The sequence below is a fragment of the Myxocyprinus asiaticus genome, chromosome 9, assembly GCF_019703515.2.
Source record: "Myxocyprinus asiaticus isolate MX2 ecotype Aquarium Trade chromosome 9, UBuf_Myxa_2, whole genome shotgun sequence".
NCBI lineage: Eukaryota > Metazoa > Chordata > Actinopteri > Cypriniformes > Catostomidae > Myxocyprinus > Myxocyprinus asiaticus.
Genome location: NC_059352.1, coordinates 49,500,392 through 49,519,724, shown reverse-complemented (window position 1 = coordinate 49,519,724; position 19,333 = coordinate 49,500,392). Strand labels below are relative to the sequence as shown.

At 36.9% G+C, this 19,333-nt stretch overlaps 1 protein-coding gene across 18 annotated transcripts in view; it reads left to right on the top strand.

Moving 5' to 3' along the window:
* The window catches only part of LOC127445886 (KICSTOR complex protein SZT2-like), a 136,004-nt gene extending 117,085 nt beyond the window's left edge, over positions 1-18,919 (top strand). For all 18 annotated transcript variants that reach the window (XM_051706353.1, XM_051706352.1, XM_051706351.1 and 15 more), the window contains 7 exons: positions 2,483-2,696; positions 2,868-3,051; positions 3,140-3,262; positions 6,855-7,362; positions 12,440-12,553; positions 16,509-16,577; positions 18,404-18,919. In XM_051706353.1, coding sequence (XP_051562313.1) covers positions 2,483-2,696; positions 2,868-3,051; positions 3,140-3,262; positions 6,855-7,362; positions 12,440-12,553; positions 16,509-16,577; positions 18,404-18,547 — 1,356 coding nt within the window. In that variant the 3' untranslated portion in view covers positions 18,548-18,919. The remainder of the gene's footprint in view (positions 1-2,482; positions 2,697-2,867; positions 3,052-3,139; positions 3,263-6,854; positions 7,363-12,439; positions 12,554-16,508; positions 16,578-18,403) is intronic.
* The last annotated feature ends 414 nt before the right edge of the window (positions 18,920-19,333 follow it).

The following is a 19,333-nucleotide window of genomic DNA, read 5'->3' as shown; positions in this document are numbered from 1 at the left end:
AGGATGAAAGGTTCGATATTTTCAGCAAATGGAAGCACCATGGCAGTGTCAAATGAACAGTGTTTTTTAATCCTCAATGGTTTGATTTGATAAGACCAATTTGCATTTGTTCCAGAGTAATGGTGAAAGATGAAAGTGACTGCGGTAATAGCGTTTAGCTGCAGACGCCCGCTCCCCACCCCTGCTCCCATTGTACTGTAATTACTCCCTGCTCTCCCTCTCTGCAATCATTTGCATTTGCCATTAATGCTTTTGTAAGGACGGCTTTGATGTTCGATTTAATTAAATACGATACAATTATTAAGTTGATTGATATCAAGATGTTTAAAAAAGACTCACAAAGTTTGGCTGGTTGGTGGTTGGAGGGGTATTGTGTAACTGTAAGTGAACTGCATTGATTTATAGGCATGTTGTTTTAGGTTTGCTTTGCAGTTTTATTAATGTTGATTTTGCTGTAAGGCCAGTTTAGTTTAGCCATCTGAAGGGGGCACTCTTTCAGGGGGGAATCTAAAAAATAAAATCAAGAACATGTCCGGGTCAAGGTCATATTTCACCCCAAAATCGAAATAAAATAATACAAATTATGTTTAGGACTGGGTTACCTTATAAATCAGATTTTAGGACCACATATGTGGACCATAAAATAGAATATTCCTGCCATCTGAGCAATTCAAGCTTGTAGTACCACCTGTTTTCAGCAGGGGGCAGTAAGCTAAACTCCTGCTGCATAGGCAACAGGCAGCTGTACAGAGAACAAATCAGATTGACATTTGTGACAGAACAAGTTGAGAACACGTTCTTTGCATTTAAACACAGCTGGACGGAGCGTAATGCCGAATGCAGGGACGTGTTGTTCTAAGTTTCAAACTACGTTGAAACTTGACAAAGCAACTGGAAAACTTTTTGTTTTGACATGACACAACCAAAGTAAAAAGCTCTAAAAGCGTCCGTCTGATGCATGTGAACACTGACGCGTCAATGAAAATAGAAAAGCCGTTATAATAAATCTATCTAGGACAGATGTACGAATTCAATTGCAAAATGTATTGCTGTGGACTGTAGGCCAATGATATGCTTATGTTCAATAAAATAGAAAAAAAATATATATATATATATTGCCTTTTAAAGAAACTTTTTGTATTGTTATATCAGTGCTTTACTTATCTGCCACAATAATGTAATGCATTTTAATTATCTGAATGGCAGTCTAATTAGAAAATGTTTATATTTAATTGTTTTAAATATAACTACAATCATTATATATTGAATTATTATTTGAGGGCCCTTCTTAGCAAATATTTATAAATGCAATTAATTGTGATTAATTTGATTTAATATCATGTATGCATATCATGTTTTAATTCAATTAATTTAATTTTTATTGATTAACAGCCCTAATAATTATTTAAATGTAATTATTTAATTATTATAAATTTAATTATCATATATTATATTATTTGGAGGGCTTTCTCTGCAAATATTTAGTAACCGATTAATTTGATTGATTAATCTGCATGTCATGTAATTAGTTTGATTAACATTTTGAATCGATTGACAGCCCTAATAAATATATATATATATATATATAATAATAATAATAATAATTCATCTGAATTATTAAATAGAATAATTCAGCTATCAAACATAATCAAATATACATTGCTTCAAAAATATGTAAATCTTTTTTTTATTATTGTAATACAGTAAAAGAAATACAGTAAAATATTAAAGTAGCGAGAATCTAATAAGATTTGAGAATAATTGCAAAAAAAAAATTAACATCTGGACGCATTATGGTAATTAGAATTCAGATGAAAAATATGATAAATTGCCATAAAAATGTCACAATGCAAAAAATGTATATGGTATTAAAAACTTCATTTTCTTAATCCAAAATATAATACTTTTTTTGTGTGTGTGTTTCTTGTAAAACATTAACTTTATATGTTTTCATTAGATTCACCCACTTATTTTTAATGTTTACTTTGTTGTAAGGCAGGTGTAACCCTCAGACCCACTTTAGCAGAAATGCAGCTTTTGTTTAAAGCAATTAAATAATCCATATTGTTTTTGTTTTTTTATATAAAATATTGAAATAAACAACACAGAACAGTAGTGGACAATCTGAACTGTATCACAGCTGTTTTGGTGGGAAAAACTGCACATAGATATCACAGTTTACTCAAGTCACACACAATTCACCCCAAAACAAAATATGCTAATAAATCAAGATTTTAATCATCAATGGCTTCCTAAAAACACCTTTAAAAAGGATGAATATCAAAATATATCATCATTATTAGTAGAGCTTAGGTCTCTGAGGGTTGATTTGACCATCTGTAGGGGTAATTTTGGATTGCTTTTGATATGGTGTCACAAATCATGATTTGATGGAGATGGTTTCTGCAGGTTCATTGGAGTTCAAGTAAATGTTGTGTTCTGCTCTTTGAGTAACAATGTGGCTGTGTGTTTCTCCCCGCAGCTGTCCATGCTGTTCACTGAGGAGTGCGATAAGGTTCGTGATCTGATGCACGTTCACTCGTTCAGCTATGATTTCCACCTGCGTGTAGTGCATCAATACCTGCTGGGCTGTCACATGACCCTGCGGCAGGGCTACCAGCTCACCAGCTTCCTGGAGGACTTCATCGCTCATCACCCTGATATACCTAAGTTTGGCCGCAACCATGTCTTCCAGGGTGAGCGCGGTTAAAACCTGTACACACTAATGGTTGGGAACTGTTTATGAAAGCACAACACAAGCCTGTTGTTGCGGTTACATCGCAGTGCCGCTTGCACACTGCTTACGTGAGCGGTGTAAAAAAAAAAACATAAGGTTTATTGCTGAGTGTGTAATGTGTCTTTTATAGGGAGTTTCTCAATACCAACGGGGATGATTACAGCACACCAGCTGTATAATTACATCACTGATCACGCTGGAACGTATGGAATGAAACCTCTGCGCATGTCTAAAGCTGCAGTTACAACCGACAACAAAAAAGGGGTGCCAAGCGCGGATTTGCACGAGTACGCACTGGTAGCTCTGTGGAACAGGTACTTTTTATAATCTCCTAATTTTAACAGTTTCCATAATGCTCTATAATCATGTGCTCCAGATTTAATAACATTGTACTTTCTCAAGCTCTGGCTCGTATAAAGACCTGGATGGACTACGTCACCATGATGACTTTGATGTGTCGCTGCTGGTGTGTCATAATGCCGCTCCGTTTGAGGAGCAATCTGAAGGAGAGCGACACCTGCTCAGGTGTGTACGGCATGAAATAAACAAGAGTTACCTAAGAATGTAGTGCACTTTATGAAGCAAATTATCTTCAGGCTAATTTGTGTCTTTAGCAACCAATAATAGTGTAGTAGTCTTAGCTTCATTTAACGCATTTTAGGGTCTGTGAATGTTGCGTTCATTCATTTTTTTTTGTTTCGAATTTTGGTTTTTCATTTAAAAAGAAATTGGCAAAAATTTGAAAATGGCTTGTTTTTGTTTATTCATTCGTGAAAATCCCAGAAGATCAGCAGTTACAGAAATACTCAAACCAGCCCATCTGGCACCAACAATCATTCATGTGATTTTTCTAATCAGCCAATCGTGTGGCAGCACTGCAGTGCATAAAATCATGCAGATACAGGTCAGGAGCTTCAGTTAATGTTCACATCAACCATCAGAATGGGGAAAAATTTGATCTCACTGATTTCAACTGTGGCATGATTGTTGGTGCCAGGTGGGCAGGTTTGAGTATTTCTGTAACTGCTGATCTCCTGGGATTTTCACACACAACAGTCTCTAGAGTTTACTCAGAATGGTGCCAAAAACATCCAGTGAGGGGCACTTCTGCAGATGGAAACATCTTGTTGATGAGAGAGGTCAACAGAGAATGGCCAGACTGGTTCAAACTGACAAAGTCTACGGTAACTCAGATAACCACTCTGTACAATTGTGGTGAGAAGAATATCATCTCAGAATGCTGAGTTGCGGGTTGGCGCTGTTTTTGCGGCACGAGGGGTCCTACACAATATTAGGCAGGTGGTTTTAATGTTGTGGCTGATTGGTGTATATTTTAATTATCAAACTATTATTTGTCAAAGTTTAGCTGTTTAAATTGATTTGAAGTGTCAGTTTTTGCAGTTAATGTCATTATGCTTGTCATCAAACCTGACCATGGTGTTACAAACATAAAAATTTAATAACTCAAAGAAAATGAATAATAATGTCAAGAAAATTAACCTCAAGAAACAGAAATGAACTGCAAAATTCTGAAAATTCAATTAGAGTATAAAACAGAAGAATCAGATTTAACATTTTGCAATTTCAAAGTTGTGTGTGTGTTCTGCATTGTGAGTGTGTTATCGTCTCACCCCTTCATTTGACTGATTTTTTTTTTTTTTTTTTTTTGACAAATGTAAAAAAGGCTCTGTGTTATAGTCTCACCATTTCATTTTTGTGTGTGTGTAAGTGTGTTTGTGTTTGAGTGGGTGTGTATGTTTTGCACTGAGGATATTTTAGGGTCTCACCCTGTAATTTTATATATATATATATATATACAGGTGCATCTCAATAAATTAGAATGTCATGGAAAAGTTCATTTATTTCAGTAATTCAACTCAAATTGTGAAACTCGTGTATTAAATAAATTCAGTGCACACAGACTGAAGTAGTTTAAGTCTTTGGTTCTTTTAATTGTGATGATTTTGGCTCACATTTAACAAAAACCCACCAATTCACTATCTCAAAAAATTAGAATACATCAGAAGACCAATTAAAAAAAACATTTTTAGTGAATTGTTGGCCTTCTGGAAAGTATGTTCATTTACTGTATATGTACTCAATACTTGGTAGGGGCTCCTTTTGCTTTAATTACTGCCTCAATTCGGCGTGGCATGGAGGTGATCAGTTTGTGGCACTGCTGAGGTGGTATGGAAGCCCAGGTTTCTTTGACAGTGGCCTTCAGCTCATCTGCATTTTTTGGTCTCTTGTTTCTCATTTTCCTCTTGACAATACCCCATAGATTCTCTATGGGGTTCAGGTCTGGTGAGTTTGCTGGCCAGTCAAGCACACCAACACCATGGTCATTTAACCAACTTTTGGTGCTTTCGGCAGTGTGGGCAGGTGCCAAATCCTGCTGGAAAATGAAATCAGCATCTTTAAAAAGCTGGTCAGCAGAAGGAAGCATGAAGTGCTCCAAAATTTCTTGGTAAACGGGTGCAGTGACTTTGGTTTTCAAAAAACACAATGGACCAACACCAGCAGATGACATTGCACCCCAAATCATCACAGACTGTGGAAACTTAACACTAGACTTCAAGCAACTTGGGCTATGAGCTTCTCCACCCTTCCTCCAGACTCTAGGACCTTGGTTTCCAAATGAAATGCAAAACTTGCTCTCATCTGAAAAGAGGACTTTGGACCACTGGGCAACAGTCCAGTTCTTCTTCTCCTTAGCCCAGGTAAGACGCCTCTGACGTTGTCTGTGGTTCAGAAGTGGCTTAACAAGAGGAATACGACAACTGTAGCCAAATTCCTTGACACGTCTGTGTGTGGTGGCTCTTGATGCCTTGACCCCAGCCTCAGTCCATTCCTTGTGAAGTTCACCCAAATTCTTGAATCGATTTTGCTTGACAATCATAAGGCTGCGGTTCTCTTGGTTGGTTGTGCATCTTTTTCTTCCACACTTTTCCCTTCCACTCAACTTTCTGTTAACATGCTTGGATACAGCACTCTGTGAACAGCCAGCTTCTTTGGCAATGAATGTTTGTGGCTTACCCTCCTTGTGAAGAGTGTCAATGATTGTCTTCTGGACAACTGTCAGATCAGCAGTCTTCCCCATGATTGTGTAGCCTAGTGAAGCAAACTGAGAGACCATTTTGAAGGCTCAGGAAACCTTTGCAGGTGTTTTGAGTTGGTTAGCTGATTGGCATGTCACCATATTCTAATTTTTTGAGATAGTGAATTGGTGGGTTTTTGTTAAATGTGAGCCAAAATCATCACAATTAAAAGAACCAAAGACTTAAACTACTTCAGTCTGTGTGCATTGAATTTATTTAATACATGAGTTTCACAATTTGAGTTGAATTACTGAAATAAATGAACTTTTCCACGACATTCTAATTTATTGAGATGCACCTGTATGTATATATATATATATATATATATATATATATATATATATATATAATCAGATGGCAAATGGAGTTTTGTACTGACTGCTTAGATAAAGGAAACCAATTTTATGAAATTAAGAAAATGTATTTTGGTCAAAAATGAACAAAAACCATAGGAGGGCTCAATTTCTTATGTTTTCTGTTCATGGATATAAAATAAGTAAACCGCTTGAATACTTGATTTGTACGTGTGGTTAGACCTGAAATGCAAACCAATTTGAAGGTTAAATGAAATGGGATGGCATAATGTATAGTTCCTTTTTTCGATTTCGAAACCAAAAATGAATGAATGCAACGTACACTGACCTTTTACCATGTCTGAATAAATTCTCTTCAAAAATCAGTGAAGAAAATGGGGGAAATATTTGCAGATTTTATCTATTGAGATTTGATCAGATCATAAGTGGGCTAATAATAATTGGTTAATATTTTAATCATTTATTAAAATAATTTAACGTTAAAATATTCAAATGAATAATTTTAATATTTTAATGTTAATATTTTTGTTAATATTTAATATTGTCATATATTATGCATTTTTCCTTGCTCATGCATGCATGGTTCTGTCAGCAAAATGTTGTTGCAGAGGCGCAGAAATGTACATTTTGATGATTGCAAACCTTTTTTTCCTTAAGATTAATGCAAACTGAGGAATTCTTTTGCATATTTACTTTTGCACTCAGGTTGCGTTTCTACGTGATCATGACCAGTCAACGGGAGCTCTTCCCACGATTGACCGCAGATATGCGTCGTTTTAAGAAGCTTCCTCAGATCTGTCGTGGCCCCAGTGACCGTATCCCTCTGGAGCGAATGGATTCTGGCAGTGTCGGGGCCCAAGAATCAGAACAAGACCTGTGGGAGGACACTACGTCCCCCGTGTACCCTGCATCCAGCCCTGAATCTGACCCCATAGAAACCATCAGAGAAATCGATGACTCTCAAGGGATGTTCTACATGTCTCCTGTCTTCCCCCTGCTCAATTCGGAAGTGATGTCGGCACGCCGGCAGATCCAGAGCAGCGTGGAGCAGGCCATGGGTCACTGTCGCAGGGATAACCTATGGAGGAGGCTGTTTCATGGAGAGCATTTGGCACTGGACAAACTCAAACTCAGCAAGCTGGCCTTCAGTGAACTAGAAGAGCTATTAAATGCTGTGCAGAGCAGATCGGTGGCTGAAATCGACCCACAGCTGGTATAAAAACACACACAGTCCACTTCCATTCACCTTTATGTCTAATCTTGCATATCCATTTATCTATTTCTTTCCCTGTAGCTTCTCTTGCAGCCGCTTTCCACAAATAGAATACAAAAAGACTGAATGTTGCTAAAATTAATTGCTCTTACAAACACTGTCTGCATTGTTTTAGCACCTGGTTCACTAAATAAATTACGCAAATTAGGCAACAGTGCAAAACACACGAAAATATGGTGTAGGACACATTTGCACAGTCCAATTCTATATCTTGCAGACCAGTTCTGAGTTCTAGATTGTGGAAGATGCAGCAGACTAAGGGCCGTTCACATCAAGCACGTTTTTGTCCATCTGCACTGTTTTATCATTTGTTTTTCTGTTTAAACATTCACTAGATGGACTTTATTGACCATTGCACCACATTTCATTGTTATTTCAGTGCCTCGCGCAGGAGTGTCACTTTTTTAGACACTTTGTCAGGTTAAAAAGAACGTATATTTTAAAAAGTACAGCATGAGACATGTTTTGTTATATTCATTGCACTGTGTCTAGCTTTTTTCAACGCAAGAACGTTTTAGGTTCAGAACGGCCCCTAATAGTAGCAGACTGCCAGAGAAATTAATCTGGATTGCGCGTGTTAAGTGACTGAGAAACTCTGAAATACTGTGTGTATTGGTAAAAGAACATTTTATTTTATATGAATAAAAAACTATGCTAAAATGGGTAACCGGGTTGCAAATTAAATTAGTCTATCGCTCAGTAGGGGCTAGTTTGGTACTAACCTAATTTCAAAGCAGTTTTACAGAAAATTATGCTTTAACAGAAAGATAAGCTGTAATATAGTAATGTCTTAGAGCCATAATAGTGAGATTTAATAGTGCTATTGATAGTTATATTTCCCAGAAAAAAAATAATATATTTGTTTGATTTTTCTTTCAGTAACTGGGTTGAATGGTTGAGCTTGACGAATTGAGAAATAAAAGGAAAAGGGAGTGGTTAACCTTAAGAAATCTTTGATCGTCTGCCTAAATATCATACATACATGTTTAATTTTACTTTTATTTAATATAAATGTAATTACATTTATCAAATTAAAAATATATATTATACGTAGATGTTTTATTTTACATTTATTTTATGCAAATTAAATTGATCAAAATATTAAACACTTGCAAATTGTGCTTAAATTAAGCCATCACTTAGGATAAGCTAGTTTGAGAGCAAATGTTGATTTTTAACTATTGATTCATTTATTTTTCTCAGAAATGTAAAGAAAAAATATTTGCTTGATTTTTCTTTCAAAAATGTTTATAACTGGGTTGAATGGTTGAGCTTGAAGAATTGAAAAATAAAACAAATTGAGAAAATGAAATGTCAGGGGGTGTGTACATAAATTATGTGTTTAAAACTGGATCATTTTTAAGATGATAATTTAATGCTAGACAATAGTTTATCAAATATGTATAATTGTTTTCAATACAAAAAAACATGGGATTTGTGCGTCTGATGCTTAAAAAAAATAGTACACTGTGTACTGTATTTGTAAAAAGTACCAGAACTCTTTCTTACCGTATGCACTATAGTGAAGTCAGTCTTTAGGAAACTGCTGGAAAATTGGGTGGTTTTCCCATTTGGGGAAACTACAGTTAAGTGTGTTTGATAGGTGGCTGATAATAAACATGCTAATGCACGACTCTGTGGGGAAAACACACTCTCTACTCATCATCACACTGCAATAAATATCAGCTAATTAGTGCAGGAAATCAGCCCTTTAACATTACACTGCATTCTTTATTTACACTGTAAATTATCCCTTGTGGACTAACATTTGCTTACAAATTCACACTTTGAATCCTCCGGCATGCTCTTTCATGATTTGATTAGACATCAGTAGCTAAATGCGGTACAGTGTTTGCTGCAGTGGAACTGGATTTGGCTTACTTGTAGCTTTCTCTTCACAAATATTTATAATATTTAATATTTTGTTGGGATCACAACTGCAGGAAACATATACACAAAGTGTATCGAATGTTACATTTGAACAAAACCCAAAAATGAAAATTCTGTCATTTACTCAGCCTCATATCGTATGTGACTTATATGGAACACAAAAAGATACATTTTAAAGAATGCTGACTTCCATACAATAGCAGTTGATAGTGACTTACATTAAAGGTGCTGTAAACGATTTTTTTCATGGAAAAGTATGCAAAAAGTGTTCCTACTCCCTTAAAGATATTAATGAAATAAGTGTCCTGAGATATCTCACCGGTCTCTGTGACAGTGGTAGACTTTAAAATGTGTCCGTGGAAATTGACGCTTTTCACCAGTCAGTAATTTTGCTCATTCTCATAGGCCGTTTTCAGACCTGTAGCTCATTTGATTTGTTCCGAAACGGGCTAAAATTGGTACAGTGTTGCACTTTCCTCTTGGTTCAGTTTCACAAGGCAGCATTTCAAAATGGACCAAAACTGTGTCTATAAAAGTCACATGTAAGCAAACTGTCCCCGTATTGGTCAGAATGTTTGTGCGCTGTACCGGCATTTACCGCATCCATTGATAAACCGGTTAAAATGATATACCTGTAAAATGTTGTCAACCTTAACACATTTTCAAGTGTTGTTTGTTACGCTTATGCAAAATATCACCACATGGTACATTATGCACATTCCAGTCAGAGGTTGCACGGCAAATACACTTTATCTGACACACAAATGTCATGATGTAAAATTTCCGTCATGGTTATTTGTATCCATCATTAGTTGCTTTTGCATTATTTCTGCATTGAAAAGTGCCTGTTCTCATGGTCACAGGGCTGGCTCTCTCTCTTGCGCACACACACACAAACAGCAGAGAGGCATGGAAAAACTTTTTTTTTTATCTGTCAAAAAGTTGCTGACGCCAACCTACCTATGTTCTGCCGCTATCCGAGAGGAGCGATCATACTAAAATCACCTCAGGAATGATAAAACAGCTCCTATTTTAAACATGCAACAATAAAGTCTTAAAAATCGCCAAAAGGCTATATACGTGTTTTGATGATGAATTACAGTGAAGTGCTAACCTACAGATTCTTCTCCAAAGAATGAGGGGGCATGGCTAATTCAACGGCTCAGTCACGTGAAAGCTTTAGAATGCTAAAATCGCTTACAGCACATTTAAAGTTTAAAAAAGCACCCAAAAGTATCATACTGTAAAAGCAGGCTGGCTCGTGCGTCATATTTCAAGTCTTCTGAAGGCATACAAGTACTTTGAATGATGAACAGACAGAAATTAAAGTCATTATTCACTCTCAAATCAAATCATATAACTTCTGTAAAAAGAAGAGTCGGTAACATCAAACCTCATTGATACTTGTGTCATGAGACGTGCAAGAACCAATGAGATTTATTTTTATATTACAATTATTAAATATTAATTACTACAACCAGTAAATAACTGAAGGACTCAAAGTCAAAAAGATTTGTATCTGGGTGATTCTTTAACTACGGGCTCTTTCATGTCACAAGGGTTTTATTTGTATTAAAACTGAATTTTATTAAAAACAGACTTAAACTTTTTGTTATATTAAGGTTTTTATTATTTTCTTTACCAGGCTTTTATCAGTTTATTTTTGGTACTTTTTTAAATGTCTTTTATGTATAGATTTGACTGTTTCAGCCTTGTCCCAGACCCAGACATTCGATATTAAACTATGTAAATCCACTATAAAAATACAAATGATTACATGTTTAAAACTATAATCTACACAAAGAGTGAAATGAACATAAACCACTTCAATATGTATAGTGTGAAAGTGATTTCTATCAATTTTACTAAAATTACGACTGTCCCACAGTTGTGGCATCATTTTCACCGCACCAAACAGAATTGCAAAAATAAACATTGTTTTCAAGATCAACATTGCTTACTGAATACGCCCCCTTTCTGCTGTTGATTGAACAAACTGAGAGTCCCGCCCCAACTCACACCATTGGTCGAGTCAGTGTTATTGTCTCTCGAGATCAACCAAAAACAAACAAACAAAAGATTAATTTTTATAGTGCCACAGAGACACAGTGTTTACAGATTTCAAGAAAATTAACCTGTGAATGGCTTACTTATAGTTGTCTCTGCATATTAAGCTGGGATAGAAGAAAGTATTTTAAGTTAAATTCTTCAGCTTTAAGACTGATTAGTCCTTAAGTTTTCTCCTCCCCAACCCCACACGTGCTGTGATATGGATGCAATGAGCACAGCTGCCAAACATGTTCTTGTACGTGAGCTGTAGCCACAGAGCGCACCAATTCCCTCGTGGAGGTCTGGTCTCTCCAAACTGGCATATCAGTGACCTTTGATTTCCTCTTCTTTCTTCTGTATTCCCTTCACACTAACAGAACCACTTAGTCAATGTTGCTGAACCCGGCCGCGACTGCTAATGCAAATCTGAGTGTTTGGATGATGTATACTGCTGTCAAAGGGATACAGGCACACAAAGGAAATAGAGATGTAGTCCCATTTGTGATATCAGAAAATTTACTCTGGGTCACAAGTGGAATTCAAAAACTGCCTTCCTGCGGTTTTGTTTCCATGCTGAAGTGCTATCCTACAGCTATCCCAACAAAAATCCAATGTGAAAAATGATAATAGTTTATGCACCCAGGCTTGTGTTATTTGAGAGGGAAATATTGTGTTGGTGCAGCAGCAAGTGTTAGCACTTTGAACAAATGTTGGTCTTTAGGTTGGTCAAGTGCTTGTCTCTTCGTTCAACCAGGGTGGGGGGCCTCCTTAATCGTCTCGCAATCCTCACAAGGAAAATCTAGGAGGGCAATGCCCACCCTAGCCCCCCTTTAGACCAGGCCATGGTGCTGCACGATTATGACAAAAATCTGAATTGTTGATTATTCGTAAATCAAATAGAATCGAGAGCTTGTGAATCGGAATCAAATTAAATAGAGAAATCTGTATTGATACCTAACATAAAACGCACTCCCATGAATTTTAGCATTTTTCCGGATCATCTTCTCTGTGCTCACTGTGAACACTTGTGTCTGCTCTCCTCTGACTGAAGTGATTTGAATTTCTTGTGTGTTTGTAGGACTGTTTCCTGAACATGAGTCCCGCCTGGTACCAGAGTCTCATTAAAGTTCTATTATCACGATTCCCACAGAACTGCAGGCATTTTAAGGACGACGGTGGTATTCAGTACCTGGTAAGAGACTCACACCATACACCAAAGGTTTATAGGCACTTATTATATTACTATTCTTCTTCCTCTGAATGTTCATGGTGCTAATTTGCCCCTCAAACTCTCTAATGCCACCAATGCGATTTTATCGCTAGAGGTCGTTAGTCGCCATACTGTTAGTCTCTTAAGGGGGTTCCAGCTTTTGCCCGCTCTAACGTGTATTGGTGGGCTGCACAAGTGGCAATTTCTTTTGAAAATCTGAAAACAAATGAGAGATGTTTTGCTGGTAAAAATAAGATATCATTGAATTTTCTGAAAAACCTACTGTTATGAAGTCGACCCAGGTCGTTGATCCGATTTGTCAAAACATTTAGTATATTAAACATATGCCAATGAAATGTAGGAGTAGGGCTGATTTTGACCTATATACACTGATGTGCCAGAACATTATGACCACTCACAGGTGAAGCGAATAATGTTGATCATCTCCTAACAAGTCCACATGTCAAAGTCTGGGTAGATTAGATGGTAAGCGAACAGTCAGTTCTTGTAATCAATGTGTTGAATGCAGGAGAAATGGGCAGGAGTAAAGACTTGAGTGACTTTGTCAAGGGCCAAATTGTTATGGCCAGATGACTGGGTCAGAATATCTCTGCTCCCGGTCAGCAGTGGTTAGTACCTACTGACAGTGATCCGAGGAGGAACAAGCCACAAACCGGTGAGAGGGTGATGGGTGTCCAGGGCTTATCAATGCGCAAGGGCAACAAAGGCTATCCCGTCTGGTCAGAACCAACAGAAGCTCTACTGTGGCACAAGTCACAGAAAACTTTGATGATGGTTACGGGAGGAATGCGTCACATCACACAGTGCATTGCACCCTGCTGGGTATGGAGCTTCATAGCCACATAGTACCCATGATGACCCCTGTCCACCATCGAAAGTGCCTACAATGGGCACATGAGCATCAGAACTGGACCTTGGAGCAGTGGAAGAAGGTTGCCTGGTCCGATGAGTCCCGTTTTCTTTTACATCATGTGGACAGCAGTGTATGTGTGCCCCGTTTACCTGGGGAAGTGATGGCACCAGGATGCACTGTGGAAAGATGACAAGCCAGTGGGGGGAGTGTGATGCTCTGGGCAATGTTCTGCTGGGAAACCCTGGGTCCAGCCATTCATGTGGATGTCAATTTGACATGTGCCACCTACCTAAACATCATTGCAGACCAGGTACACCCCTTCATGGCAATGATATTCCCTGATGGCAGTGGCCTCTTACCACACTGCTCACATTGTTCGGGAATGGTTTGAGGAACATGACGAAGAGTTCAAGGTGTTGCCCTGGCCTCCAAATTCCCCAGATCTCAATCCGATTGAACATCTGTGGCATGTGTTGGACCAACAAGTCTGATCCACAGTGGCTCCACCTCGCAACTTGAAGGATCTGCTGCTAATATCTTGGTGCCAGATACCACAGGACACCTTCAGGGGTCTTGTAGAGTCCATGCCTCTTTGGGTCAGTCCTGTTTTGGCAGCATACAGAGGACCAACAGCGTATTAGGTAGGTGGTCATACTGTTTTGGCTCATCAGTGTATTTTGAAAGTAATCCCATCGGTTACATTTGTTACTGAAATTGTGTTTGAAATTTGAAGGGTCTGCAAAAGGTTGTAAATGTATTTTATGCAGTGTTTTTAACTATAATCATCAGTGAAGACTGTTTTGATTTCATGTGAACATTTTTACATGGGTGGTGCAAATAGTCAAATGCCCAGAGCCTTTTAATTCCACTGTGCCCACTCTGATTTTAAGATGATTTTAAAGCTCCAAAAATGGATGTAAGTAAAACCTGTTAAATTAAACATACAACTACCAAATTTGGTACATATAATAAAGTGTCTATTATTGATTAATTAATATGATTGCTCAGCCTCATATAAATCATGCTGACAAGTCAAGTAAACATATAAGTGGTCATAATAGTGACCAGTGGAAAAACATCAGAGCCTCGTTTTTGAATAGGCGACTGATTAAGTACCATTATAAAATTGCAGAATTGAAAGTATTGTTACAATAAATAAAGTAAAATTAAACTGAAATATGCTATTATTTTCCTCACAATGCATGTTACATTATTGTTTGCTATTTTTTATTGGGTTATAGCAGGATCTGTATAAAATTGTTCATCAGTTGAAACCATCTAGTTGCCATACAGATTGTTCCTTTAAGGCTTTTCAAGGAAGTTAATTAAGTTTTTAAACAGCTTTTCCACTATCGTGCCAGTGCGCGCCAGGGCTATCAACTGGCCAGCCAATAGCCTCGGACCTTGAGCTGCAAGACCAAAATCGATCTGCGTTCCCACCATCGGGCCAATAGCCTCACAACATTGCCCTAAAACCTGCCCTTAATACATTTCACAAGCAAGAGGGAAGCTCAAGCTGAGGTATCATGTTATCTAGTTATCTAGAATATCGAGTTTATATTGAATGTAAATGGCAAGATAAGTCAGCGTTGACAACTCACCAACTGTAACTGCCATGGTGTCCAGAGTGGTCTCTCCACTAACAGCGGTATGATGTCCCAGCACACCGTCTATGAAAGTTCACCAAACCATGGAAAGTAATTTCTTTTGGCACCGCTTTCTCCATTTGGAGTTTTACCGGATTTGTTCAACCACTTCTGAAGATCCTTCATTAGATCCTTCGGTTGCAAATAACTAGACCAATCTCAAAATTACCTTTCATCTCTAAAATAATAGAGAAAGCAGTAGTGAAGCAAATGTTGGAGGTAGTGTAGGATAACAATATTTTTGTGAAATTTCAATCAGGTTTTAGAGAAAACCACAGTACAGAAATTGCCCTTCTTAGGGTGAACAATGACTTAATGATGGCGGAGGACACTGGAGAGTGCTTCGTTTTAGTGTTGCTTGATTTAACTGCAGCGTTTGATACAGTTGGTCGTTCAGTTTTAATTGATACATTAAAGAGATGGGTGGGAATACCTGTGGTGGATTTAGACTGGTTTGTTTCCTATATGATGAGTAAAAAAAATTTGTAGTGTCTGTTGGAGATGAGATGTCCTCCTCTTCTAAAGTTAATTGTGGTGTTCTGCGAGGATCAGTGTTAGGGCCAATATTGTTTTCACTATATATGTTACCGCTTGGTTTTGTGATTCGTAAATACAACATTAATTTTCATGGCTATGCAGATTTAATCATTTAATCCCAATGATCTGGCTAATTTAAATGTTCTTCAAGCATGTATAGTTGATAAAATAAATAAATAAATAATGATAAAAAAAAAAAAAAAAAAATTTCAGTTAAATACTGACAAAACGGAGGCTGTTATAATCAGTCATGGTTCTAAAAAAAATAGTCTGATTGAGTCAGGTCTTAGACAGGTGATCCCAAATAATCAGCAGGTGGTGAAATATGTTGGGAGTCTACTTTGATAATAATTTAAATGTTTAATATCATGCCTGAAAGTTAGTTCAGTCTTGTTTTTATCAGTTAAGGAACATTTTAAAGGTGAAAGCAGAATTTTTTTAGAAAAGGCAATTAGTTTGTTTCAATGTGCTGTCCAAGGAGTAAATACATACAATACACATAAATTAGTTCAACAAATACCTTGAAACTTAACTTGAAATACTTCAAAGACTGCAAGACATTCTAAGGACATTTTGACACATTCATGAAGTAAATTGTTGTGTTCTGGACCTATGGAGATGGCAAAGCTGTTTTTAATGATAATTCTCCTGAAATAAGCACAACTAATACTACCAAACACCTCATTTATTTTAGAAAAAGTATAGAGGAAAGTGGTGTAATTTTAAGCAACATTGAGACTTTGTGACGCTACACCACCAACAAATCAAGTTAAATGGGTCTTGAAAATTGGAGTTTAACAATAAAAAGTATTTGGGGTTAAGAATTCAGATGTTTAAATGGTTCATTGTTTGAACATTGAGTATTAACTCTCTTTTCCAGGCTGTCCTGAACCAGAAGTTCACAGACTGTTTTGTGCTTGTGTTCCTTGACACCCAGGCTGGAAAAACTGTGAGTTCCTGTAAAACCGTTTCACTCTCCTGATGTTGTTTGGGGGTGAATCTCACAAAAACATATCCAGGGCTCATTTCACCCTGACAAATATAATTCAATAAAAAATATTATTATTTTTGCATGAAGAAACTGAAGCGTATTTTCAGACCATTACGTTTGTAGCATAATTTTCATGGCAATTAAGCTCGTTCTCTCTCAAAAATTTTCATTACCATAAATAGGGATGCACTGATGTATCGGCCAATTAATGACCAAAATAAAACCATCGGCAAATCGGTTTAAGCATGAAAACGCCTATGTGAAAAACCGATGGTTCATTTATAATTAATTCTCATCAAACTTTGTAAAAACTCTTTGAATTCAAATGCTCAATCCAGAAATAATGATAGCCACAGAATGTAGAAGGGTTGACACTCCAAAGAACATGTAATATTACATTTGTATTCTTTCTCGTTCTCACATTAATGAGGAAAAACCATTGTTACGTGACACTTTTGAAAGCAGCACTTACCTATACACGATGAGGTAAAACCATCCAAACACTTTGAAAACAGCAAACTTTGACTTCTGAGACATTGGTATGGTATATATGGTTGAGTTAAGATTGAAATCGCAGTAACGTCTTGCGTGATTACAAAAGCTTGAAAGGCTGCGTTTAAAAATAGACTGCAATCAGCTCTTTAGTTAGCATTGTGTAAGCAAGCGGCGCTCTCTAGTGGTCTGGACAGCATTTTCCATTATCCATTACACCGCTATAGAATTTAAAAGAGCATTCCTTTGGTAACTTTTTACTTTTAATTGATGTGATTGACATTTCTGTGGAACTGCCCAACATAATATGTTTGCATAATATGAATTTGTGATGTTCTATTATATACAGTACAAACATGTAAAATGTGAGTTCTGTTGTTTTGAACTGCAAAAACAGAAGTGCAAAAAAAAGAAATTAAGTAAAAAATAAACTTTTTACTTATAGCATCATGCTATATTTAGTTATTTTTCAATATTTGTTTTCATGTTTTTATCTTCTGGTGTGTTTCTCTTTTAAAATTTTGGCCTGTCATGTGTTCAACAGATCCATTCCATGTTCAGTGGAAATTGCTTTTGTTTTTCTTTGTACGTTTTTAAAACACAATTCCTGAACAAAAGAGTTGGCAAAATGTCATTATCAGCATCGGTATCGGCCTATAGTTATTTGTTAAAATCGGTATCGGCCAAAAAAATGTATGTCGGTGCATCCCTTACCATAATGCAAAAAAATAAATGCATCTAATTCTCATTACTGTAATGCAAAAAAAATAGATATATTAAATTAGGTATTTATACATGATAGCGGTATTAGTTTTACTGCCTCAAAAAGTCATAGTATTACAGTAATCAAACATTATTATTTTCATAAACATATTTTCTCCCAAATTCTCATTACCGAAATGCATTCAGACTTTTTTTATTCTAAAGATTCCAGAATGTAATCTCAGACTTTTGTATCCCACTATATAAATACTTAAATATATCAATAGCAATACATTTTGTATAAGAGTAATAAGAATGAGATTTCTTTTGCATAACAGTAATGAGCATTTTGGGTGGGGGGTGGTTAATTGTGATAAAAATATTGTCATGTTTGCAAATAAAATAATGGTCCTAAAAATAGGTTCAATTGTGTTTGTCTATTTTATACCTGTAAATGTTGTGACCTAGACATGTTTTTGACAGGGTTTTTTATTTTTTTTAGCTTTGACATCCAATAATTGAGTGAATCAGTGTTAAACATGAGGCCACCTCAAAGCTCACTGTCTCACCCCTTTTCCTCCCGCTTCCAGAGTCTGAAGGTTGTTTTCAGGGAGGCGTTACCAGCACAGACTCAGTCGAGCAGCAGTCCACCACCACAACTGGTCTCCATGTACCATCATCTGGAGTCCATCATCAACACAGCATGCTACAACCTCTGGACCGGCCTGCTGTAAACCTGTACCAGTCTCTCTGAACATGCCGATATGCTTTATTTCACACTCTGTGTGAATGAAAAGTTAAGAGAGTCCCAAGTTGAAATCACTGAACCCGGTTTGTGCTGATTTCTTCCAAGATTCAGCTTTGAGCTGCCTCCCAGTCACACGTCTCATGTGTGTAATGCGTGTTGCATCAGCCAGGGTTCTTCCATTTAGGCAATTATAATGCCCACATTTTGCACAGTAGAACAGCTAAATGGGCTACCCTGTTGATTTCAGAGAACGATTAGCTGGTGGGCTTGAATTGGTGCATGAAATTCAGCTGGTTTGCCAAAGCCATGCTCTCCTTCTGTATTTGTGTTCATTTGAGCTTTTTTTTTTTTTTTTTTTCATCTCTCCATTGCTGATGAGAAAATTGGGAGGTGATTCTGTAGACTGTGTGTGTGTGTGTTAGATCTCGATTTCAGTCCAGTTTAAAGTTTTGATCCGATTATGTCTGGTGAAGTTTGAGAACCACTTCAGTTTTGTTGCTGTTTGCAGGATGTGCTACGTAATTGTCCTTACTGCCATTTCTTCATACATTAAGTCCCTTTATTTTCCTAATTATGGTAGCGAGTGTATTGTTTTGACCTTGCAAGAAGATCTTTACAGTCGACTAATTTTTCATGGACAAATTCACTTTTGAGTACATTCTGAAGTCAGGACAGCAGAACAATTAGTGCTTTTACTAAACACACAAAAATACACATCACCATACACTGTAATAATTGTTTTCTCTTGTATTTTTGACTAGATATTTAAAAC